We start from the raw sequence: 26,595 nt of genomic DNA on the forward strand, positions 1-26,595 counted from the left end.
AGTACAGAACAGCTAAACCCCTCTTGTACCTACTACAGTACAGAACAGCTAAACCCCTCCTCTACCTACTACAGTACAGAACAGCTAAACCCCTCGTTTACCTACTACAGTACATAACAGCTAACCCCCTCGTTTACCTACTACAGTACATAACAGCTAAACCCCTCTTTTACCTACTACAGTACAGAACAGCTAACCCCCTTGTTTACCTACTACAGTACATAACAGCTAAACCCCTCCTCTACCTACTACAGTACATAACAGCTAAACCCCTCCTCTACCTACGACAGTACAGAACAGCTAAACCCCTCTTCCTACTACAGAACAGCTAACCCCCTCGTTTACCTACTACAGTACATAACAGCTAAACCCCTCCTCTACCTACTACAGTACAGAACAGCTAAACCCCTCCTCTACCTACTACAGTACAGAACAGCTAAACCCCTCCTCTACCTACTACAGTACAGAACAGCTAAACCCCTCTTTTACCTAAAGTACAGAGCAGAGCCTCACATTATCCATTCAGCTTGGTCCTGCATCATCAACTTTTAAGCTAAAATGTGGATTTAAAAAATATATATTTATGAAATTCCTCCTGTATTCCCTTCCAGCCCGGATGAAATGGAGAACAAAAATGCATTGATGGAAGTTGGATAATGGTGAAATCATTAGAGTGCACGTGTTGAGAGCTCATTATTTGCAACAGTGTGACACAAGTCACTATTATCCAGGACAGGGTATCTGGTGTTATTCACTTAACTGTATCAATAACCAAGAGAGAGAAAGAGAGACAGAGAGATCAACATCTTCAGTGGAACTTCCCCCCCATGAGGCATTGTTGTTTTTTCCTCAGGTCTCCGCTGTTAAACAATAACCTAGTTGAAGGTAGTTCCGTCAACCTTTCTCTGTGTGCCCTAACAAGGCCATTTCCCCACTGATCACTGCAGTGCTTATCAGACTAAAGTCTCCCTTCCTCATATCCACATTCCTCTGGCTACGGCACTCACAGAGTGGATATCCTGCAACATAGAGCCATGACCCAACCCGTAACATTGTTTGCTCCCATTTCATTCAAGATGCTTGTTTGTGTGTGTGTGTGTGTGTGTGTGTGTGTGTGTGTGTGTGTGTGTGTGTGTGTGTGTGTGTGTGTGTGTGTGTGTGTGTGTGTGTGCGTGCGTGCGTGCGTGCGTGTGTGTGTGTGTGTGTGCATTTATCTGTGTGGATGCAGTAGTGTGTAAATGAACAGATTGTCTACATTGTATCAAACTAATGATGTAACTCTGAGTGATCATACTCAGAGTTACATATTACAAGTTTACTATAATACCACCTGACCTGGTGCCAATGCATGGGGAACTTTTTATTTTTTATTTCACCTTTATTTAAAAAGGTAGGCTAGTTGAGAACAAGTTCTCATTTGCAACTGCGACCTGGCTGAAGAGGAAGTATCTGTTTCATGCTTGAAACATGTTTTATTTTGTCTGCATTACACTGAGGCTGGATGTGTCAACCAGTTTGAGGTGTGAGTGGTACCCATCTTCAGGAGTGAAGCAGCGGTCTAAGGCACTGCATTTCAGTGCTAGAGGCGTCACTACAGACCCTGGTTCGATTCCAGGCTGTATCACAACTGGCCATAATTGGGAATCCCATATGGCGGCGCACAATTGGCCCAGCATCGTCTGGGTTAGGGGAGGGTTTGTTCTTGACTGACGTGCCTAGTTAAATAAAGATTCAATAAATTAAATAAAAACGTATTCAGGAGTGTGTAGTGTTTGTGTTGGGGCAGGCTGGAAGAGCAGGACTCTCCAGTGAAACAGGGCTTACTGTGCTGAAGCACTCTTCCACTGAACACTCGTACCATAGCACACAGTCTCAGGCAGACCTAACACAAGGGGTGCATGTTTTGGTCTTTGCCCGAGCGCTATAAAGCTGATCAAATCATCAAAGCTCGATGATTAGTTGATTATTTGAATTAGCTGTCTAGTGCTCGGGCAAAAAACAAAATGTGTACTCCTTGGGGATAAGCTGAGTTAGGCTATATGACACCTATATGACACCTCTCCAGTGCTCTGTATACTTTTAAGCCAACACGGGAGGCTGAAAAAATACTTAGTGGTGGCCAAAGTTCCGGAGCATGTCTTTAACATCGTCCAACACATAATCCATACAATCTATAAAGCCATTCTGTGTAGACCAGACTGTAAAGATGCTGATCGCCAGGCCTGCTTGCCATTCAGGTGACAAGCAGTAAAAGTTCATGTTTATGCCACGTCACTATGTGAGCAGCATTCTAAAGACCATATGTTCAGTCTCTGAAGTAGTGTGTGTTGGTGTAGGTGTGTGTCAACGAGACAGTCTTCTAGTCACTCCCCCCTGCTGGTTGCTAACAGCCTTTCACACACCATTTGCGTGTCTGCTGTGCTTCGAATAGGAAAATACTAATAAACAAATGTTGGTAGTGGTTTTAAATATTGAGCACCCAACAATCAGCAGACCAACCCAGAGCAGGGTCATAGGCAGGAGCTTACACCTGTGTGTTAATGGTGTTGTGTTGTTGGATGGCAAGCTCAACAGGCTTTACATCGCCCATCCACAACCCCATTCATCACCCCATTATGTAAAGGAGCTTCTTCAACCTAGTTCTGTGGAGTAGGTGTTGTCACGGTGAAAAAGGTTTTGTGTTCCGATGAGATTATTTGAATTTTTAGAGGGAGTTTTTTGGGGGATGTGGGTTTGGCTCAATTTACAGAGCATTGGCACACACACACACACACACACACACACACACACACACACACACACACACACACACACACACACACACACACACACACACACACACACACACACACACACACACACACACACACACACACACACACACACACACACACACACACACACACACACACACACACACACACACACACACAGACATAATAAACTGAGTCTGTGCTGCTTTACTGGTGACCAGTGATGTATGTGATAGGAACATGCTTTCCCTACAGGCTTCTTCGGCAGTAGTAGTGTGTGTGCCTGTGGGAGGCCTGTGAAATGACATCAGGGAGCCATGGGATGCTGGGATTCACGAGTGTTATAACAATATAACGTCATCATCGATATTGATGGACTGCCAGAAGCAAGTCCAATATTTCCCCATGGAAGAAATCTCTGGCTCTACACTGTTTAATATAAGACATGACTAGGACGTTGTGCAATCCCATCCACTGCCTGTGTGTGTGTTATGTATTGTACTGTATGTGTGTGTAACACAACTTGATACCACAAGAAGTGTTACTGCCATAGGTTAACTATCATAACCTGGTCCTGCAGTATTACGGAGGTCTGGGGTTGAAGCTGTAACATAGCTTTTTATGAACCATGACTTAAAACAACTTCTAACAACTAGTCACTGTCATTCAAAGTACTAACTGACCTAAACCTGGGCATTGATCATGGGAATGTGTCTAGTGTTGTAGCAGTATCACAGATAGAACAATGAGACAGATAGTTCACCAGATGTATAAATGTGAAGCATCCGCTTGGCGTTTCCACTCACTACCAAATATGGTAGTGGGGAAGCCCAGTGGCCAGCAGTGGGAGAAAATGGAACGAGATGGATTTTGGCTGACATTCCGCAAATTTTCTCATCAATAAAACATTTGATCTCAATACAGTTTTCTGTTTCCAAAACTGAATCAACATTACCCTTTTCCAAAGTTTAAAAACATTGCAATGTTTAGAAGGAGTGAAAAGGCGAATTGAGCTATATGCACAAGCGCAATTTACAGAGTAGGCGTTCCGAAATGGTAATATGTAAATATGTGCTAGAATGTGCCAATAGGATCTCGCTAGCTCCTGCTTGGCTCTGCCCACCTCCTTGTATGTTCTGCCCGCTATGACTCATTTGTTTCCATTTGAAACGACAGGCTGTGGTCTATCTTGGTATAGTTCTAAAAATCTTTGGCAGTACCACACAGTGGCAACATACTAACAAAAACACAGCTTGCCTGTGTGGAAAACATACATTTTCTTCAGGTGATGTCATACCAGCCGACATCCCTTTCATGTGTTGCGCCATAGAAGAGGATTTACTGTGTCATTGTAGTTTGGCTCGGTTCTATCAGATAAAAACAGCCACTTTCATTTATAACAACCATAGTTGCTACTGCACACGGAACTCAACCATACCATGACACAATTCAATAGTCAGACATCGTGCAGAAACTCTTTGCCATTCAAACTGGAAGCTTGATGGCTCAATGTTTGTATGGGAGTTGATTTGTCTTTCTTTGTTTAATACACAGCGCTGACCACTCAGTCAACAAGCCTGAATAAACAACAGGTGGGCTCGCTAGCAGCGCTGCTTAGTCTCTGCAGAAACACTCTAGCTTGAGCCAAGCGTTTGAATATCTCAGAGATTGTGTCATTCCAGCTGGGGGAAACTGGCAACAGCAGAATAATGGCAAGCTGACTATTCATTCAAAGAGAAATAATGCCTGCTAAAAAGAACTTCCTGGAAAAGCAAAAGCTCTAATAATAATGTATCCTGTATTTCTGTGCAATTGGTCATGTTTACATGTTTTGTGTCCTGAGCTCAGAGGACCATGAAGCTCTAGAGTTTACAGGCCAATCACACACCAGTTCAAGTGGCCCAAGGATATGGTTTTCATTTGACTCTGTGCTTTCATAGGCAGCAGCAGCATATGCTCTCTGACTGATTCAGTGTTCATTGTCAGTGATGATTGTCAATGTATATTGATATCATGGATCACACACATTCAGAAGTCAGTTATGTTCTGGAGGGAGCCCGGCTCTGTGACAGTCAGGTAACTGTATATAGTGTCACCTCAGATATTGTTCTTCAGACTTCATCTGACAATTAAAATGAATTCAACATCTTCAAGACTCTTGAGAAGGGTAATGATGACACTTAGTAATGAGAGAAGCTTCATTCTATCGGGTAGGGTTGTCTGTTAGTGAATCATGTACTACCATACAGACACACTCACAACAGGGTGGAACCCACACACCCACAGACAATTCATGGTAATGGAATCACTAGCTCAAACAACTAACCCTGTCTGTACCACTGCCACCCAAATTTGGCCTCTGAGGCTTTTGTTGGAGGAGTAAGGAACGTTATCACAATGAAAAGAGGCATCATCGCTTTGGACAGTGTTATTATTCATATCGGATGATTGTTAATGGTAGAGAATGACATGGCTAAGCACTTTCCATTAGCACCTGCCGCCAAACACAGACACAGACACACACACACACACACACACACACACACACACACACACACACAGTGAATGAGAAATGCATCATCCTTTGTACACTGTCCCCACCCGTATGTTTCTCAATAGTCACCACAGTAACCTGAAGAGAGGTAGAAAGGTAAAACAGGTCCAGTCACTTTTTGACTACTTCTCATTTTTCAGCTGCCTGCAGGGCTAGAATGACTGGAATGACCTGATAAAGCACTGCCAGATACACCTGGACAGACGGACAGACAGGACAGGAAGGCGTGCGGGCGGGACGGACGGACAGACAGTTCCTATACTGTTACTGTATAATTCCCATGACATGAAAGTTAAAGTATGTCTTTGCTGTCAAATATCTAGGCTACTGATATAACATGATGCAGGCTACAGCCACATCTGACCAGACAGTATAGCTATCATCCAGGATGATCCTAACACCAGACGGTATAGCTATCATCCAGGATGATCCTAACACCAGACGGTGTAGCTATCATCCAGGATGATCCTAACACCAGACGGTGTAGCTATCATCCAGGATGATCCTAACACCAGACGGTGTAGCTATCATCCAGGATGATCCTAACACCAGACGGTGTAGCTATCATCCAGGATGATCCTAACACCAGACAGTGTAGCTATCATCCAGGATGATCCTAACACCAGACAGTGTAGCTATCATCCAGGATGATCCTAACACCAGACAGTGTAGCTATCATCCAGGATGATCCTAACACCAGACAGTGTAGCTATCATCCAGGATGATCCTAACACCAGACAGTGTAGTTATCATCCAGGATGATCCTAACACCAGACAGTGTAGTTATCATCCAGGATGATCCTAACACCAGACAGTGTAGCTATCATCCAGGATGATCCTAACACCAGACAGTGTAGCTATCATCCAGGATGATCCTAACACCAGACAGTGTAGCTATCATCCAGGATGATCCTAACACCAGACAGTGTAGCTATCATCCAGGATGATCCTAACACCAGACAGTGTAGCTATCATCCAGGATGATCCTAACACCAGACAGTGTAGTTATCATCCAGGATGATCCTAACACCAGACAGTGTAGCTATCATCCAGGATGATCCTAACACCAGACAGTGTAGCTATCATCCAGGATGATCCTAACACCAGACAGTGTAGTTATCATCCAGGATGATCCTAACACCAGACAGTGTAGCTATCATCCAGGATGATCCTAACACCAGACAGTGTAGCTATCATCCAGGATGATCCTAACACCAGACGGTGTAGCTATCATCCAGGATGATCCTAACACCAGACAGTGTAGCTATCATCCAGGATGATCCTAACACCAGACGGTGTAGTTATCATCCAGGATGATCCTAACACCAGACAGTGTAGCTATCATCCAGGATGATCCTAACACCAGACAGTGTAGCTATCATCCAGGATGATCCTAACACCAGACGGTGTAGTTATCATCCAGGATGATCCTAACACCAGACGGTGTAGCTATCATCCAGGATGATCCTAACACCAGACGGTGTAGTTATGATCTGACATTCCATCCATTTTTTTAAATGTGAGATCTTTCTCAGATGACATTGACAATGCAATTTGTTATTTGCTCATTTTACACGGTAGACTAGGGTCATCTCAAGTGTCATTCAAACATTTACACTGAATCATCCCTATGCTATGTCTCATAGCATGTTGCACATTTCACATTTCACAAAATATTATGCTTTTTAGGCTATTCCAATGTGTGTCGTCCCCCGTCCCCTCCAACAGTCCATGATTTGATTTGAATATCTGTCTTTTCCTGAACAAACATGAGGTAAAAATATTATATGATAAAAAGAAAAACGGGTTCCACGAGTTCAAATCTATTCTGTCAAAGACCAAATCAAGCTAGTAGCCTAAGCTATGTGTCAGTGTGAATCGTGAAGTTAAAAAAAAGTTTAATAAATTGTTTTGTCAAATTTTGTCAATGGAAAACAGAGTGGCATAATCTTACCATAAGCTTACCGTCTCCAGTAAATGTTTACCGCGCTAACGCGTCTATAGTGGAGCGAAAGGTAAGAGCTCACATAATCATTTGAAAAAGCGTCCTTTACCTCTTATGTAGTTGGATTTACTTTCATCCAGGAGACTGGACGGTGATATCCCCATGGTGGCGAGCTGATGTGGACAAGGGTCTACTCTCTGCACGTTGGGTTAACTCCGGTGTAGTCTCTCGTATCAATCGCTGCGTCGCACAGTGTAGATGCCTCTCTCTCTCCCTCTCTCTCCCAGTGACTGTCATTCAATGCCAGCTGTTATTGTGAACTCCCCATCCCACAAGCGCTACTTCCTCGTTCTCGTTAATTCTTTGGACCCTATGCCACTGGCCAAGCACACACCCCCGCAGCCCGACCTCCGTAGCCCCCCCAAGATATATATTATTAAAAGTAAAAATTCTTAAAATTCTAGTAAAAATCTCAGTCTCATAGAAAAATGTATAGAATAGCAAGAAATATGCTTAGAGATTCTGGACAATCCTTGTCCGGAAGGGAAACGTTTATCTTAAAAAATAAGGTTTTTGTTGCATTATTTTAGCTTAAAATTTACATTGTGCAACATTTTTTAATGATCAATTATTACTCATTTCCATGTGATTTATTTCCTGAGAAACTCAAAAAAAGCGTTAACTTTTCTATTATTTGTCAACTTTCTTTCTCCTTGCATTATTGGGAAGGGCTGTTTACCAAGCATGAGAAAAAAATATTGCATTTTATTTGCCTTGTCAACTCAGTCACTGAACAAACGTTTTAATCACTGTTCTGCAACATGTGATGAAACAATGGAAGTATTTGCTGTGCTAGACCTAAGGGATAATGTTTGCTTTATAAATGTTATTTTATGTTCTAAATCTAGAAAAACATGCCAAAATGCTAACGGAATTACCCCTGGAGCATTTAATGGTGCTATAAAACAAGACACAGTGCTATAAATCCTCACTCGGACCTTACGTGGGCCGGTTATACTGCGCTAAGCCAACGCCCTATGTATTCTCCCCCGAAATTCTTTTAGCTTCAAGCCAGCAGGCTCTACTTTTATTTTTGGCAAAATGATAACATCAGTCTAAGTTGTAGGCCTATGGAAAATACTATAGACCTTCTAGTTAACACAACCAGAGACAGCTAGTTATGGGAGCAGCAGCCTTATCCAACTCCCCACAACTAAAAAGCCTACTATGTGCCTGAGCAATCGTTCCTCCCCTCATCCTTCCTTAGGGACATACATTAATGTATTTTATATGTGTGTTTTCACTGTCTCCTCCTCCTCCCTAGCGCCTGTCTCTGAACCATAGGACCCCAGGGAACCATACACTACAGCTACAGTGCCTTCAGAAAGTATTCATAACCTTTGCCTTTTTCCACATTATGTTGTGTTACAGCCTTAATTCATGATTGTGGACTTCAGGAAACAGCAGAGGGAACACCCCCCTATCCACATCGATGGGACAGTAGTGGAGAGGGTAGTAAGTTTTAAGTTCCTCGGCCGTACACATCACAGACAAACTGAATTGGTCCACCCACACAGACAGCATCGTGAAGAAGGCGCAGCAGCGCCTCTTCAACCTCAGGAGGCTGAAGAAATTCGGCTTGTCACCAAAAGCACTCACAAACTTCTACAGATGCACAATCGAGAGCATCCTGTCGGGCTGTATCACCGTCTGGTACGGCAACTGCTCCGCCCACAACCGTAAGGCTCTCCAGAGAGTAGTGAGGTCTGCACAACGCATCACCGGGGGCAAACTACCTGCCCTCCAGGACACCTACACCACCCGATGTCACAGGAAGGCCATAAAGATCATCAAGGACAACAACCACCCGAGCCACTGCCTGTTCACCCCGCTATCATCCAGAAGGCGAGGTCAGTACAGGTGCATCAAAGCAGGGACCGAGAGTCTGAAAAACAGCTTCTATCTCAAGGCCATCAGACTGTTAAACAGCCACCACTAACATTGAGGGACTGCTGCCAACACACTGACTCAACTCCAGCCACTTTAATAATGGGAATTGATGGGAATTGATGTAAAATATATCACTAGTCACTTTAAACAATGCTACTTAATATAATGTTTACATACCCTACATTATTCATCTCATATGTATATACTGTACTCAATACCATCTACTGCATCTTTATGTAATACATGTATCACTAGCCACTTTAAACTCTGCCACTTTGTTTACATACCCTACATTACTCATCTCATATGTATATACTGTACTCGATACCATCTACTGCATCTTGCCTATGCCGCTCTGTACCATCACTCATTCATATATCTTTATGTACATACTCTTTATTCTTTATCCCTTTACACTTGTGTGTATAAGGTAGTCATTTTGGAATTGTTAGTTAGATTACTCGTTGGTTATTACTGCATTGTCGGAACTAGAAGCACAAGCATTTTGCTACACTTGCATTAACATCTACACACAATATGCCATAATGACAAAGTGAAAATATGTTTTTAGAAATATTTCCACATTTATTGAATACAGAAATATCTCATTTACATAAGTATTCACACCACTGCTTCAATGCATGTTTGAATCACCTTTGGCAGCGATTACTCCTGTGAGTCTTTCTGGGTAAGTCTGTAAGAGCTTTGCACACCTGTATTGTACAATATTTGCACATTATTCTTTTTAAACTTCTTCAAGCTCTGTCAAGTTGGTTGTTGATCATTGCTAGACAGCCATTTTAAGTCTTGCCATAGATTTTCAAGCCGATATAAGTTGAAATTGTAACTAGGCCACTCAGAAACATACAATGGCATCTTGGTAAGCAACTCCAGTTTTATCTTTGGCCTTGTGTTTTAGGTTATCGTCCTGCTGAAAGGTGAATTCATCTCCCAGTGTCTGGTGGAAAGCAGACTGAACCAGGATTTGGCTTTGCTAAGCTCCATTCTGTTTATTTTTTATCCTGGAAAAACTCCCATGTCCTTAACGATACAAGCATACCCCATAACACCATGCTGCCACCACTACACTATGCTTGAAAATATGTAGGGTGGTACTTGGTAATGTGTTGTATTGGATTTACTAAAAAGGGAAAAAAGTTATTTGCTTTGCCACATTCTTTGCAGTATTACATTTGTGCCTTGTTGCAGACAGAATGCACGTTCTGGAATATTTTGTACTCAAATCAAATCCCATTTTATCACACGCCGAATACACACGCCGAATACAACAGGTGTATAACTTACAGTGAAATGTTTACTTACCCACCCTTAATCAACTATGTAGTTTAAAGAAAATAGAGTTAAGAAAATATTTACTAAATAAACTAAAGTAAAAAAATAAAAAATAAAAAAACACAATAAGATAAAAAATAATGAGGCTATATACAGGGGGTAATGGTACCGCGTCAGTGTGCGGGGGTACAGGTTATTCGAGGTCATTTGTACATGTAGGTCGGGGTGAAGTGACTATGCATAGATAATAAATAGCGAGTAGCAGCAATGTAGAAACAAAGCGTGTGGGGGGGGTCAATGCAAATGATCTGGGTGGCCATTTGATTAATTGTTCAGCAGTCATTTGGCTTGGAGATAGAAGCTGTTAAGGAGCCTTTTGGACCTAGACTTGGTGCTCCGATGTCGCTTGTACCGGGCTGCACGCACTACCCTCTGTAGCACCTTATGGTCAGATGCCGAGCAGTTGCCATACCAGGCATTGATGCAACCGGCCAGGCTGCTCTTGATGGTGCAGCTGTAGAACTTTTAGAGGATCTGGGGACCCATGCCAAATCTTTTCAGTCTCCTCAGGTGGAAAAGGTGTTGTCGTGCCCTCTTCACGACTTTCTCGGTGTGTTTGGACCATGATAGTTTGTTGGGAATGTGGACACAAATTAACTTGAAACTCTCAACCCACTCCACTACAGCCCCATCGATGTGAATGGGGGCGTGTTCGGCCCTCCTTTTCCTGTAGTCCACAATTATCTCCTTTGTCTTGCTCACATTGAGGGAGAGATTGTTGTCCTGGCACCACACTGCCAGGTCTCTGACGTACCCTATAGGATGTCTCATCGTTGTCGGTGATCAGGCCTACCACCGTCGTGTCGTCAGCAAACTTAATGATGGTGTTGGAGTCGTGCTTGGCCATGCAGTCGTGGGTGAACAGGAAGTACAGGAGGGGACTAAGCACGCACCCCTGAGGTGCCCCTGTTTTGAGGATGAGCGTGGCAGATGTGTTGGTGCCTACTCTTACCACCTGGGGGCAGCCCGTCAGGAATTCCAGGATCCAGTTACAGAGGGAGGTGTTTAGCCCCAAATTCCTTAGCTTAGCGATGATCTTTGAGGGGACTATGGTGTTGAACGCTGAGCTGTAGTCAATGAACAGCATTCTCACATAGGTGTTCATTTTGTCCAGGTGGGAAAGGGCAGTGTGGAGTGCGATTGAGATTGCGTCATCTGTGGATCTGTTGGGGCAGTATGTGAACTAGGATCTAGGGTTTCCAGGAGGATGATGTTGATGTGAGCCATGACCAGCCTTTCAAAGCACTTCATGGCTACCGATGTAGTCATTTAGGCAGGTTTCTTGGGCACAGGGACTATGGTGGTCTGCTTGAAACATGTAGGTATTACAGACTCGGTCAGGGAGAGGTTGAAAATGTTAGTGAAGACACTTGCCAGTTGGTCCACGCATGCTCTGAGTACATGTCCTGGTAATCCATCTGGCCCAGCGGCCTTGTGAATGTTGACCTGTTTAAAGGTCTTGCTCACATCGGCAGCGTGTTCACACAGTCGTCCGGAACAGCTGGTGCTCTCATGCACGCTTCAGTGTTGCTTGCCTCGAAGCGAGCATATAAAGCATTTAGCCCATCTGGTAGACTCACATCACTGGGCAGCTTGCGGCTGAGTTTCCCTTTGTAATCAGTAATAGTGCGCAAGCCCGGGCCACATCTCCCGAACATCAGAGCAGGTGCAGTAGGATTCAATCTTAGCCCTGTATTGACACTTTGCCTGTTTGATCGTTCGTCTGAGGGCATAGTGGGATTTCTTATAAGTGTCCGGATTAGTGCCCTGCTCCTTGAAAGCTGTAGCCTTTAGCTCGTTGCGGAGGTTGCCTGTAATCCATGGCTTCTGGTTGGGAAATGTACATAACGGTCACTGTGGGGACGTCGTTTCGTAGATGTATTTATTGATGAAGCCGGTGACTGAGGTGATATACTTGTGAATGCCATTGGATGAATCCAGGAACATATTCCTGTCTGTGCTGCAAAACAGTCCTGTAGCGTAGCATCCTCGTCATCTGACCTCTTCCGTATTGAGCGAGTCACTGGTACTTCCTGCTTTAGTTTTTGCTTGTAAGCAGGAACCAGGAGGATAGAATTATGGTCAGATTTTCCAAATGGAGGGCCAGGGAGAGCTTTGTATGCATCTCTGTGTGTGGAGTAAAGGTGGTCTAGAGATTTTTTCCTCTGGTTGCACATGTGACATGCTGGTAGAAATGAGGTAAACTGATTTGTTTGCCTGCATTAAAGTCCCTGGCCACTAGGAGCGCCGCTTCTGGATGAGCGTTTTCTTGTTTGTTTATGGCCCTATACAGCTTGTTGAGTGCAGTAAATAGACGGCTACGAAAAATATAGATGAGGTACTCTACCTTAGGACGCTACCTGCATGAATGCATAGTGCCGACTATAAAGTTTGTTGGACGAGGAATAATGTTCTGGGACTGTTTTTCATGGTTCAGGCTTGGCCCCTTAGTTCCAGTGAAGGGAAATCTTAACTCTACAGCATACAATGACATTCTAGATGATTCTGTGCTTCTAATTTTGTGGCAACAGTTTGGGGAAGGCCCTTTCCTGTTTCAGCATGACAATGCCCCCGTGCAGAAAGCTAGGTCTATACAGAAATGGTCTATCAAGATCGATGTTGAAGAATCTGACTGGCCTGCACAGAGCCCTGACCTCAACCCCATCAAACACCTTTGGTATGAATTGGAATGCCGACTGCGAGCCAGGCCTAATCGCCCCAACATCAGTGCCCGACCCCATTAATGCTCTTGTGGCTGAATGGAAGCATGTCCCAGCAGCAGTGTTCCAACATGGAGTGGAAAGTCTTCCCAGAATTGTTGAGGCTGTTAGAGCCGCAAACGGGGGACCAACTCCATATTAATGCCCATGATTTTGGAATGAGATGTTCGACAAGCAGGTGTCCATATACTTTTGGTCATGTAGTATATTTAGGCTTGCCATAACAAAGGAGTTGAATACATTTCAGCTTTTCATTTTTAATTAATTTCTAAACATTTCACCAATATGGGTGTTGTGTGTAGGCCAGTGACACAAAGTCTAAATTGAATCCATTGTATTAAGTGGCCATTTTGGATACAGTATTTCTCCTTGGTGTGACCCGAGGTCTTAGAGTCAAAGGGAATGACTCCATTTCCAAAGGGTAGCTTAGAATTTCACCAGTGAAACACACATATACACACACACACACACACACACACACACACACACACACACACACACACACACACACACACACACACACACACGTGTGTGTGTGTGTTTCACTGATGATATCCAGGGTGAAATTCAGCACCTGACCCCATCTAAATAACACCTTCCAGACAGTTCCTCCTCTCAGAGAGTGACTGTACTGTGTTCACTTGGCTGTAGATGCTGGGATTATGGTAAGGACACACCTACAAGGTTGACTCCTGCAGAAGTCCCAAAACATGTCAGAACCTGTCTCAGTAAAAAATTATGTAAATCAGGGGAATCACTGGGAGGAATGTGAATGTCCATAACTTAAAACGCACATTTACACAGTTGGGCTTCAGGCTTTGCAACAATATTTTATTACCTTTTACCCAGAGTAAAAATGTACATAATAGTTTTAAAAAAAGATGAAAACGGCCACCATTTAAGATGAACTCAGAAAATAAAATTGTAAAGGAATTATTCACAAGAATAATAAATATGAGTCAATGAGCAGAATAGAGGCTATTATCTGTCTGCATTTAACCAATACTTCAGCTCTATTGGAAAAGCAGAACTCTATTAATCTAGAAGCATTGTGAGAGAACATTTACAAAGTACCAGTGATGAATGAAACCAGGAGGAAAATACAAATCAGTGCAGAGTGAGCCACTCTTTACAGCCAGTGTCCCTGCACAGAGAGAAAAGGCCACTCTATTACCTATAGTGTACTACTATGGGCCATGGTCTAAAGTAGTGCACTATATAGGGAATAGGGTTATGGGCCCTGGTCTAAAGTAGTGCACTATATAGGGAATAGGGTTATGGGCCCTGGTCTAAAGTAGTGCACTATATAGGGAATAGGGTTATGGGCCCTAGTCTAAAGTAGTGCACTATATAGGGAATAGGGTTATGGGCCCTGGTCTAAGGTAGTGTACTATATAGGGAATAGGGTGGCATTTGAGACATATGTCACCTCTGAGAGGGAGAGAAGAGGTGATGAGGCCTTGATTCTCCCCAGGGTGGGTCACTCCATAGCCCGTACCGTCTCCTCTGGGTTTTGGGTTGTCGTGGTGTTGGTGTAGGTGGGCACGCTGTATTTGGTGAGCACCGACTTGAACTGGTCCAGCGTGGCGTCGGTCCGCACCCCTGTTGGGTCAAAGTGGGTACGGCTCACTCTGAAGCCCGCCTCCGTCAAGTACTGCAGGAACCTATTCAACCTGGAGAGAGGGAGATGGATTGATGAGAGGAGATAGAACATACATTTACATTGAGATCTTTTGTGTAATAAGACTGTAATAACAAAATATATCCACTAAACCGGATTTAGAACCACAGAGCTCTAAAAGGTGGAAGTTAGAAAACGGATGCCCTTTGACCTCAGGAAATCTTTGTCAAAGTTGTGACATAGTGTTAAGGTTCACTCACTTGGGCATGTTCATGCCTCTGATGCTGTGGCGGTGAATACCGTAGTAGAACGCTGGGTGCTCCAGAGACCCATCTGATTTCAGCTTCTTCACCACGTTACCTGGCTCATCTCCTGTCTTTCTCTTCCCTGTGTTAAAGTAACATTACATCAACATGTTGAGTAACATTACTACAACATGGCATCCAGTCTGAAAAGAGCTAATGTTGTAGACAGGTGAAGGAGCTAATGTTGTAGACAGGTGAAGGAGCTAATGTTGTAGACAGGAGAAGGAGCTAATGTTGTAGACAGGTGAAGGAGCTAATGTTGTAGACAGGAGAAGGAGCTAATGTTGTAGACAGGTGAAGGAGCTAATGTTGTAGACAAGTGAAGGAGCTAATGTTGTAGACAGGAGAAGGAGCTAATGTTGTAGACAGGTGAAGGAGCTAATGTTGTAGACAGGTGAAGGAGCTAATGTTGTAGACAGGTGAAGGAGATAATGTTGTAGACAGGTGAAGGAGCTAATGTTGTAGACAGGAGAAGGAGCTAATGTTGTAGACAGGTGAAGGAGCTAATGTTGTAGACAGGTGAAGGAGCTAATGTTGTAGACAGGTGAAGGAGCTAATGTTGTAGACAGGAGAAGGAGCTAATGTTGTAGACAGGTGAAGGAGCTAATGTTGTAGACAGGTGAAGGAGCTAATGTTGTAGACAGGTGAAGGAGCTAATGTTGTAGACAGGAGAAGGAGCTAATGTTGTAGACAGGTGAAGGAGCTAATGTTGTAGACAGGTGAAGGAGCTAATGTTGTAGACAGGAGAAGGAGCTAATGTTGTAGACAGGTGAAGGAGCTAATGTTGTAGACAGGTGAAGGAGCTAATGTTGTAGACAGGGGAAGGAGCTAATGTTGTAGACAGGAGAAGGAGCTAATGTTGTAGACAGGTGAAGGAGCTAATGTTGTAGACAGGTGAAGGAGCTAATGTTGTAGACAGGTGAAGGAGCTAATGTTGTAGACAGGTGAAGGAGCTAATGTTGTAGACAGGTGAAGGAGCTAATGTTGTAGACAGGTGAAGGAGCTAATGTTGTAGACAGGTGAAGGAGCTAATGTTGTAGACAGGTGAAGGAGCTAATGTTGTAGACAGGAGAAGGAGCTAATGTTGTAGACAGGTGAAGGAGCTAATGTTGTAGACAGGTGAAGGAGCTAATGTTGTAGACAGGTGAAGGAGCTAATGTTGTAGACAGGTGAAGGAGCTAATGTTGTAGACAGGAGAAGGAGCTAATGTTGTAGACAAGTGAAAGAGCTAATGTTGTAGACAGGAGAAGGAGCTAATGTTGTAGACAGGTGAAGGAGCTAATGTTGTAGACAGGAGAAGGAGCTAATGTTGTAGACAGGAGAAGGAGCTAATGTTGTAGACAGGTGAAGGAGCTAATGTTGTAGACAGGTGAAGGAGCTAATGTTGTAGACAGGTGAAGGAGCTAATGTTGTAGACAGGTGAAGGAGCTAATGTTGTAGACAGGAGAAGGAGCTAATGTTGTAGACAGGAGAAGGAGCTAATGTTGTAGACAGGAGAAGGAGCTAATGTTGTAGACAGGTGAAGGAGCTAATGTTGTAGACAGGAGAAGGAGCTAATGTTGTAGACAGGTGAAGGAGCTAATGTTGTAGACAGGTGAAGGAGCTAATGTTGTAGACAGGTGAAGGAGCTAATGTTGTAGACAAGTGAAGGAGCTAATGTTGTAGACAGGTGAAGGAGCTAATGTTGTAGACAGGTGAAGGAGCTAATGTTGTAGACAGGTGAAGGAGCTAATGTTGTAGACAGGTGAAGGAGCTAATGTTGTAGACAGGTGAAGGAGCTAATGTTGTAGACAAGTGAAGGAGCTAATGTTGTAGACAGGTGAAGGAGCTAATGTTGTAGACAGGTGAAGGAGCTAATGTTGTAGACAGGTGAAGGAGCTAATGTTGTAGACAGGTGAAGGAGCTAATGTTGTAGACAGGAGAAGGAGCTAATGTTGTAGACAGGAGAAGGAGCTAATGTTGTAGACAGGAGAAGGAGCTAATGTTGTAGACAGGTGAAGGAGCTAATGTTGTAGACAGGTGAAGGAGCTAATGTTGTAGACAGGAGAAGGAGCTAGTGTTGTAGACAGGAGAAGGAGCTAATGTTGTAGACAGGAGAAGGAGCTAATGTTGTAGACAGGTGAAGGAGCTAATGTTGTAGACAGGTGAAGGAGCTAATGTTGTAGACAGGTGAAGGCCCCTCTCTTTATAACAGAATGTGTGTCTTATTACCTGAGTGGTCAGCGGTGCCCGACTCCTCCACCTTCTGTACCTTGATGACTACACCACATTCCACTGGAGAGTAAACATGCAACATGTCAATAGAATCCCTTCACCACCCGCCCTCTCCACATAGACACACCCACGACCCTGGAGATTACCTTGGTTGATGAGTGCAGTGGGCCCGTGAACAGAGGACTTGAGGGTTGTGCACTCTGACTCACAGATCAGAGTCTTGACCAGAGGCTGAATATCCTCCATACTGTGCTGCACCGCTGCAAACAACATCCTCCTCAGGAACCCGGAGTTAAACAGAGGACCAGACCTGGGAGGGAAAAACATACGTAGGTTCCAGTTAAACACTTCAAGATGGAGGCCAGAACTACTTCACAGGTTCAAATATTGTATATCACCCAATATATGCAAAAAGTTCTACCATAGCGGTCCCAGCTCCACCGCTGTCTTGCCAGGCATGCTTCCATGACAGTTGCAGGGCAGTTGTCTGTACAGGTTTTCTGTAGGGGGAAAAGTGAAAATCATAACTACAGAGTGATTTCAAATTCCCCTCCACATGTACAGTCCTCTCTCCCTATCAGAAACCCCTGAACCATTTCCAGACTTACCCTCTACTCTACTTAACCTTCTTACCCTCCACCATGCTCCCCTGTTTGAGGAACACCCTCTCCTCACACCACTGGCAGTGGATGAGCTGTCTGATCCTCTTGGCTGACTCGTCGGCTTGGGTGGGACCCCTGAGGACTCTGACGACCACCAGGACAAAGTGTTCCACAGCCACCGCCAGCAACACTTCTATGCCCTTATTACAGCGTGCCGCCGCCCTGAAAGCAATACACGCATGAGACAGATCCATGAAATACTACACACTAAAACACACACACACACACACACACACACACACACACACACACACACACACACACACGTTACACTTTCACTGCCAAAAGCATCTCAAAGCCACCCCAAAGAAAAACACACAAGTTAAACAAAGACATACACAATGAAAATGTTACACACAGTCACACACAGCAATTCAGTGGTAAATAAGCTGAGAGTATTTCACCTACCTGGCTACAGTGGCCAGCACCATGCATGCAGCCAGCTCCTTGTAGTATTTCACCTACCTGGCTACAGTGGCCAGCACCATGCGTGCAGCCAGCTCCTTGTAGTATTTCACCTACCTGGCTACAGTGGCCAGCACCATGCGTGCAGCCAGCTCCTTGTAGTATTTCACCTACCTGGCTACAGTGACCAGCACCATGCGTGCAGCCAGCTCCTTGTAGTATTTCACCTACCTGGCTACAGTGGCCAGAACCATGCGTGCAGCCAGCTCCTTGTAGTATTTCACCTACCTGGCTACAGTGACCAGCACCATGCGTGCAGCCAGCTCCTTGTAGTATTTCACCTACCTGGCTACAGTGGCCAGAACCATGCGTGCAGCCAGCTCCTTGTAGTATTTCACCTACCTGGCTACAGTGGCCAGAACCATGCGTGCAGCCAGCTCCTTGTAGTATTTCACCTACCTGGCTACAGTGGCCAGCACCATGCGTGCAGCCAGCTCCTTGTAGTATTTCACCTACCTGGCTACAGTGGCCAGAACCATGCGTGCAGCCAGCTCCTTGTAGTATTTCACCTACCTTGCTACAGTGGCCAGAACCATGCGTGCAGCCAGCTCCTTGTAGTACTCTGTGCGGACTATATTCGAGCCATAGTGGCGCATCGTGACGTTCAGGGACTTAGAGTAGAGGGAGCCCGTGTCCGTGGACGTCACAGAGATGATGCCCAGGTTCCGGATGTTCCGGAAAGCAGAGTCCAGATAATTGACAGCCGTGCCGAACGGGTCCAGGTGTCTGAGGGGGTCACCATGGAAACAGAGGTTGGTTTGTGTTCGGCTTGATGGATAATGTGAGGCGTCTATAGAACCACTGCTGGCCATCATATACTGTAAATAGGGTTATTGTTAGACAAATGTCAAGTCAAACGATAGAGGAGAAAAAGGAGGTGACGTTTCTCGCTACAGAGCTGCACCCCCATCAATAAGACGTTCCTTCCCCATCTCCTCCCACCCCCCCCCATCAATAAGATGTTCCCTCCCCATCTCCTCCCAACCCCCATCAATAAGACGTTCCCGCCCCATCTCCTCCCACCCCCCATCAATAAGACGTTCCTTCCCCATCTCCTCCCACCCCCATCAATAAGACGTTCCTTCCCCCCATCTCCTCCCCCCACCCCCATCAATAAGACGTTCCTTCCCCATCTCCTCCCACCCCCATCAATAAGACGTTCCTTCCCCATCTCCTCCCACCCCCCCATCAATAAGACGTTCCTTCCCCATCTCCTCCCACCCCCCCCATCAATAAGACGTTCCCTCCCCATTTTATTTATTTATTTTAATTTCACCTTTATTTAACCAGGTAGGCTAGTTGAGAAGAAGTTCTCATTTACAACTGCGACCTGGCCATGATAAAGCATAGCAGTGTGAACAGACAACAACACAGAGTTACACATGGAGTAAACAATAAACAACTCAATAACACAGTAGGAAAAAATATATAAACAAATAAAGAGTCTATATACATTGTGTGCAAAAGGCATGAGGAGGTCGGCGAATAATTACAATTTTGCAGATTAACACTGGAGTGATAAATGATCAGATGGTCATGTACAGGTAGAGATATTGGTGTGCAAAAGAGCAGAAAAGTAAATAAATAAAAACAGTATGGGGATGAGGTAGGTAAATTGGGTGGGCTACTTATCGATGGACTATGTACAGCGATCAGTTAGCTGCTCAGATAGCAGATGTTTAAAGTTGGTGAGGGAGATAAAAGTCTCCAACTTCAACGATTTTTGCAATTCGTTCCAGTCACAGGCAGCAGAGTACTGGAAGGAAAGGCAGTCCGCCACAGGATGTTTTGTGCTGGTCGAGGGCAGTCAGGTCTGGAGTGAACCAGGGGCTATATCTGTTCTTCGTTATGCATTTTTTGAACGGAGCATGCTTACCTAAGATGGTGAGGAAGTTACTTTTAAAGAATGACCAGGCATCCTCAAATGATGGGATGAGGTCAATATCCTTTCAGGATACCCGGGCCAGGTCGATTAGAAAGGCCTGCTCGCAGAAGTGTTTTAGGGAGCTTTTGACAGTGATGAGGGGTGGTTATTTGACCGCGGACCCGTAGAGGATACAGGCAATGAGGCAGTGATCGCTGAGATCCTGATTGAAGACAGCGGAGGTGTATTTGGAGGGCCAGTTGGTCAGGATAACGTATATGAGGTGCCCTTGTTTACAGATTTAGGGTTGTACCTGGTGGGGTCCTTGATGATTTGTGTGAAATTGAAGGCATCTAGCTTAGATTGTAGGACTGCCGGGGTGTTAAGCATATCCCAGTTTAAGAAATATATAGAAAAAATACAAAAAGTACACGAGAGGACAAACACTTCTTCACTGCTACGCCATCTTGGTAAGACGTTCCCTCCCCATCTCCTCCCACCCCCCCCCATCAATAAGACGTTCCCTCCCCATCTCCTCCCACCCCCCCCCCATCAATAAGACGTTCCCTCCCCATCTCCTCCCACCCACCCCCATCAATAAGACGTTCCCTCCCCATCTCCTCCCACCCACCCCCATCAATAAGACGTTCCCCATCCCCCCATCTCCTCCCACCCCACCCCCCATCAATAAGACGTTCCTCCCCATCTCCTCCCACCCCCCCCCATCAATAAGACGTTCCCCCCTCCTCCCATCTCAATAAGACTCCCCCCACCCCCACCCCCAATCAATAAGACGTTCCCTCCCCATCTCCTCCCACCCACCCCCCAATCAATAAGACGTTCCCCATCCCCATCTCAATAAGACTCCCCCACCCCCACCCCCCCCATCAATAAGACGTTCCCTCCCCATCTCTCCTCCCACCCACCCCCCATCAATAAGACGTTCCCTCCCCATCTCCTCCACCCCCCCCCACCAATAAGACGTTCCCTCCCCATCTCCTCCCACCCCCCACCAATAAGACGTTCCCTCCCCATCTCCCCCCCATCAATAAGACGTTCCCTCCCCATCTCCTCCCCCCACCCCCCATCAATAAGACGTTCCCTCCCTCCCCATCTCCTCCCCCACCCCCCCATCAATAAGACGTTCCTCCCCATCTCCTCCCACCCCCCCATCAATAAGACGTTCCCTCCCCATCTCCCCCCCCATCAATAAGACGTTCCCTCCCCATCTCCTCCCCCCCCATCTCCCCCATCAATAAGACGTTCCCCATCCCCCCCATCTCCTCCCACACCCCCATCAATAAGACGTTCCCCATCCCCCATCCCCCCCCCATCAATAAGACGGTCCCTCCCCATCCCTCCCACCCCCATCAATAAGACTTTCCCTCCCCATCTCCTCCCAACCCCCCCATCAATAAGTTGTTCCCTCCCCATCTCCTCCCACACCCCCATCAATAAGACGTTCCCTCCCTAACTCCCCCCATCAATAAGACGTTCCCTCACTAACTCCTCCCCCCATCAATAAGACGTTCCCTCCCCATCTCCTCCCACCCCCATCAATAAGACATTCCCGCCCCATTTCCTCCCACCCCCCCCCATCAATAAGACGTTCCCTCCCCATCTCCCCCCCCCCCCCCATCAATAAGACATTCCCTCCCCATCTCCCCCCACCCCCCATCAATAAGACATTCCCCCCATCCCCATCTCCTCCCACCCCCCATCAATAAGACGTTCCCTCCCCATCTCCTCCCACCCCCCCATCAATAAGACGTTCCCTCCCCATCTCCTCCCACCCCCATCAATAAGACATTCCCTCCCCATCTCCTCCCACCCCCATCAATAAGACGTTCCCTCCCCATCTCCTCCCACCCCCATCAATAAGACATTCCCTCCCCATCTCCTCCCACCCCCATCAATAAGACATTCCCGCCCCATCTCCTCCCACCCCCATCAATAAGACGTTCCCTCCCCATCCCCCCATCTCAATAAGACTCCCACCCCCCCCATCAATAAGACGTTCCCTCCCCATCTCCTCCCACCCCCATCAATAAGACGTTCCCTCCCCATCTCCTCCCACCCCCATCAATAAGACGTTCCCTCCCCATCTCCTCCCACCCCCATCAATAAGACGTTCCCACCCTAACTCCCCCCAGCAATAAGACGTTCCCTCCCTAGCTCCTCCTACTCACATGTAGTCAAAAGACCTCAGGTGCATGATAACGTTGGCATCCATCTTGGCGACCTCCACGGTAGCGATGGGCACCCCGTCCACATCCCCCGCCCCCCCGTCAGGGACACGGGATGACCCCCGCGACCCCTCCACCCGGATGTGGTTGAGGTTGCAGTTCTCGCGGATCATCTTGACACACACTTCATTGATGTCGGTTATGGTCACCTTGACGGCGTTCCGCAGGTGCTTGGCCCACTGGAGTCCCATAATGCCTGTGGCTCCAAACGCATCCAGACTCTCCAACGGGTTCCTCTCCTCAGCCAGGACCGCCAGGGAACAGAATACTAGCTGCCTGTAACACACACACACACACAAACACTTTCAGTCAGTCACTGTTATTTTACGAAACCAAATGAAATGTAACATTGTTGAAGAGGATATTGTTTGACCTGTTGGTCTTCATCTTGCGGTTGAAGTAGGTGTCAGTCTTCTGTGGGGTCGTATGGTTGGGCATGAGCTGAACATTGGTCCCCAGCTCTTTCATTATCTCATAGGCCTGTCCAGATGGAGCTGTCAACCAATGAGTAAAAGGCGAGAGAATACATTTTCAATCTGCATTTCCAACTGTGTATAGAAGGGTTGTGTTTTGGGTTTTGGTCAAGGTTGAGTATTTACATTTAACTAGCCAAGTCAGTAAAGAACAAATTCGTATTTACAATGACGGCATAGGAACAATGGGTGAACTGCCTTGTTCAGGGGCAGAGCGACAGATTTTTACCTTGTCAGCTCGGGGATTTGATCTACAAACCTTTCGGTTACAGGCCCAACACTCTAACCACTAGGCTACCTGCTGCCCCTAGTATAAATCAATCAATCAAATGTATTTATCGTCAAAGTGCTATACAGAAACTTTGGTTTCGTGTTTCGTTTAAGGTTGGTGAGAGTTCACCTGGCTCTTCAAAGGGCACATCAGAGCTGCCTGAGTAGCTGGCCTCAGTCTCTCCCTTGTTGACGTGGCGTTTCAGGTGACTGATCATGTCCGTCTTACGGGCGATGGTGACTGAACACACTACACAGTGGTAATGTGCCACCAGCCTGCCTGGAGCCTGGGGGAGAACACATACACACACGGTCATCATAGTACCATGCTTCATACAGTAACACACACACACACACACACACCATAGTACCATGCTTCATACAGTAACACACACACACACACACACACACACACACACACACACACACGCTTCGTAACTTTCATGCAATTAGAGTTGATTTGGAAAGAAAAAATAAAGACAAGTGGCCCTCAGTCATTTCTAGTGTTGGTTATCAGGTGTGATGGACAGAGTCTCACCTGGTCTCCATTGGGGCTGGGGCTGGGCCTCAGCTGTCTGCAGGGCAGGTGACAGATGCACATCTTCTGACCTGTGGGTGGAGGGGGGTCAGAGGTTATTGTAGGTCATCATCAGGGAACATCGTACTACCAGTTGACGCCATATCCCTTGAAAACCTTCCCATAACTGTACTGCTGCTAGCACTGAGGTATCATTTAACTCCAGTTACACTTAACTGACTGTCATATTATTCACTGTCAATCTTTACCAGTGATTGCTTAGGAATAGGAAGCCTAAATCTATACAAGTAACACAACTCACTCAATGACTTTCCTAAAGCATTTCTGCTCACATCCGGCAGATAGTCTAGCAGTTAAGAGTGTTGGGCCAGTAACCAAAAGGTCGCTGGTTCGAATCTCCGAGCCAACTAGGTGAAAAAGATGTGCCCTTCAGCAAGGCACCTTAACCCTAATTGCTCTGGATAAGAGAGTCTCCTAAATAACTAAAGTATAAATATAAAATACATCCTACTTGGCAAACACTAGTTCACTTAAATTATGTGGAATAGACATTAAATTGACATATGTGCCCAGTGGGATAGCTCTGACTACCATTCATATGGAACTTGGTAAGTACTGATCCTCTCACTATCCAAGAACCTGTTAACACCTACATAGAGCTGAGTCAACCAAGCCATGTGCTAATGGCAGAGACTCAGCAGGTGGGAAGACCACAACATCAGTTCGTGTGTGTGTGTGTGTGTGTGTGTGTGTGTGTGTGTGTGTGTGTGTGTGTGTGTGTGTGTGTGTGTGTGTGTGTGTGTGTGTGTGTGCATACTGTAGTAGACAGTATAGCAATATAATTTTGTATGGTGATGATGGTACCTTCAAACTCCACATAGACCTTCCAGTGGAGGTTCTGGAGGTGGCGTCGTAGCTTGTGGCTGTAGCAGGCCTTAAACTTCTCCTCAGGGCATAGTGGACACGCCTTCCTCCCAGCTGTGGAAAACAGAGATAGAACAATGAGATTGGAACTAGTAAATACAAAAGCATAGGAGGGAAGACTATTTATATACTTTTTAAGAAAGATTATCTTGCCTCCGTTTAGGTCGGTCAGCACCTCCAGGCCCTCTAGTTTGGTCTGGATAGAGATGTGTCTATCTGTAACATTAGTATTTAAAGGATCGTTAAACAAAATCCTATTCTCGTGGTCATACTCATCATCTAGAATCAAAGGCAACTGAATGCATTCAAATAATGTATGTGTACTGGACTCATTTCTGGGTCCATATACAGTGAATGGTGTTCTTATTACCACTGATTGTGGTTGATGGTTTGGCATCATTGTCCCCTGCCAGTGCCTCAGTCTTCCCCACAGTACTACTGGCTGAAGATGCATCATCCTCAGCAGGCTGTCTCTCTTCTGGGACCAGTGTGTCTGAGACTCCACCACCTAATGGACAAGTTTAGACTGGACTAGATCAGAATATCATACCCCAAATGATTCATAGACAGTAATTTCAAATATTTATAGTGGGAAATAATGAATTATGTGTTTTTCCCAAGATTTGTTGAGTCACAGAACTTAGTGATGCTCATAGCCCCTTAGACAACATCAATGTTAAAAGGTTACCTGTTTTCTAAATGAGAAACATGCACTGGACTAAAATATTTCCTATGTGATTTTCCTTCGTATTTTAAAATTGTCTTTGGGGAAGGGGGGGGCAATATAGAATTAAATGTGCGGTGTGATGATGTACGTAGGTTGGGTTCGAAATTGTGAACCGCTGCAACCCCTACGGTCCTATTGCGGAGCTCCGTGACCAGACCATTGCTACGTAAAATATAAAACGAGGACAAATGTTGATCGAAGTATTTAATCAATACAATGTGAAGACAGTTCGATAAATGTACGTTATTTGTAATAGCTACGATTTTCACGGCAGGTTATTTCCTGTTATCAAGATTATTTACTACTAGGTCCCATGGTGGAGCTCCGTGGTGAGGCCCTCATTTACTTCAGCAGTTAAAAAGTCGAAATCAATGCATATTTACCTCATAATAAGGATGCTGGATGTATATTGTATTGTGTATAAATTAATATTGTCTTTAGTTTTCACTCAAATATAGACAGTCGTAGTTTTCGAACCTTTTATATCGACGTCCTCCTGGTGTAGTTGTTCGGCGTCTGCTTCCTTGAGCTCCGCCATTTTACTAAAGTAGAGAGAAATACGCAGGCTATGCTTTTTACTCCCCCTACGCAAATTGCGTAAACCTTCATTTTAATCACTTTTTATTATTTGAAGACAACATTTTTGCAAGAAATAACTAGATAATAATTATAGAATAGGATAACAAAATGAAAACATCTATGATGTCTGGGTTAAATATATACATTAACTTTCTACGCAATCACTTGATTGTCCTTAAAGGGGCAATCAGCAGTTGCTACATACATTTTTGGATATACATTAATGATATGTACCTATAGATTAAAAAATATATGTAACTTATATATGCCTAATTGGCATAGTTTAACGGTCTTACCCCATCACAACTCAAAATATTTACATTGTTTAACTCCAATGTTGGTAAACAAAGTAAATGTAAACAAACACTGTATAGCCTCAAAACATGGTTAAACTATAATACTAATATAATGGATGGTCAGTTCTTGCAACCA

General features: G+C 45.1%; 2 protein-coding genes across 3 annotated transcripts in view; both read right to left on the minus strand.

Moving 5' to 3' along the window:
• niban1a (niban apoptosis regulator 1a) overlaps nt 1-7,578 on the minus strand; it is a 33,576-nt gene extending 25,998 nt beyond the window's left edge. For both annotated transcript variants that reach the window (XR_008065201.1, XM_052463741.1), the window contains exon 1: nt 7,362-7,578. Coding sequence is in view for 1 of the 2 variants with exons in the window: in XM_052463741.1 (XP_052319701.1) it covers nt 7,362-7,416 (55 nt within the window). In the remaining variant the exon portion in view is untranslated. The remainder of the gene's footprint in view (nt 1-7,361) is intronic.
• A 6,501-nt stretch (nt 7,579-14,079) lies between these two features.
• Nucleotides 14,080-26,581, minus strand: trmt1l (tRNA methyltransferase 1-like). The gene is made up of 16 exons (XM_052463758.1): nt 26,460-26,581; nt 26,062-26,126; nt 25,228-25,365; nt 25,011-25,073; nt 24,798-24,911; nt 23,934-24,004; nt 23,526-23,682; nt 23,026-23,146; nt 22,596-22,928; nt 19,056-19,268; nt 18,049-18,239; nt 17,837-17,915; nt 17,562-17,725; nt 17,413-17,475; nt 15,157-15,283; nt 14,080-14,948 (listed from the first exon to the last, which is right to left on the minus strand). The coding sequence occupies exons 1-16, from the start codon at nt 26,462-26,464 to the stop codon at nt 14,756-14,758; spliced, it is 2,097 nt and encodes a 698-aa protein (XP_052319718.1). The 5' UTR covers nt 26,465-26,581; the 3' UTR covers nt 14,080-14,755.
• Nucleotides 26,582-26,595: the final 14 nt, after the last annotated feature.

Source organism: Oncorhynchus keta, chromosome 1 (assembly GCF_023373465.1).
Source record: "Oncorhynchus keta strain PuntledgeMale-10-30-2019 chromosome 1, Oket_V2, whole genome shotgun sequence".
NCBI lineage: Eukaryota > Metazoa > Chordata > Actinopteri > Salmoniformes > Salmonidae > Oncorhynchus > Oncorhynchus keta.

Coding starts and splice junctions, on each gene's coding strand:
- trmt1l (XM_052463758.1), bottom strand. Junction 24,005..24,797: donor GGTCTATGTGGAGTTTGAAG/GTACCATCATCA, acceptor CTCCACCCACAG/GTCAGAAGATGTGCATCTGT. Junction 19,269..22,595: donor CTGAGGTCTTTTGACTACAT/GTGAGTAGGAGG, acceptor TGACCCCCTCAG/ACACCTGGACCCGTTCGGCA.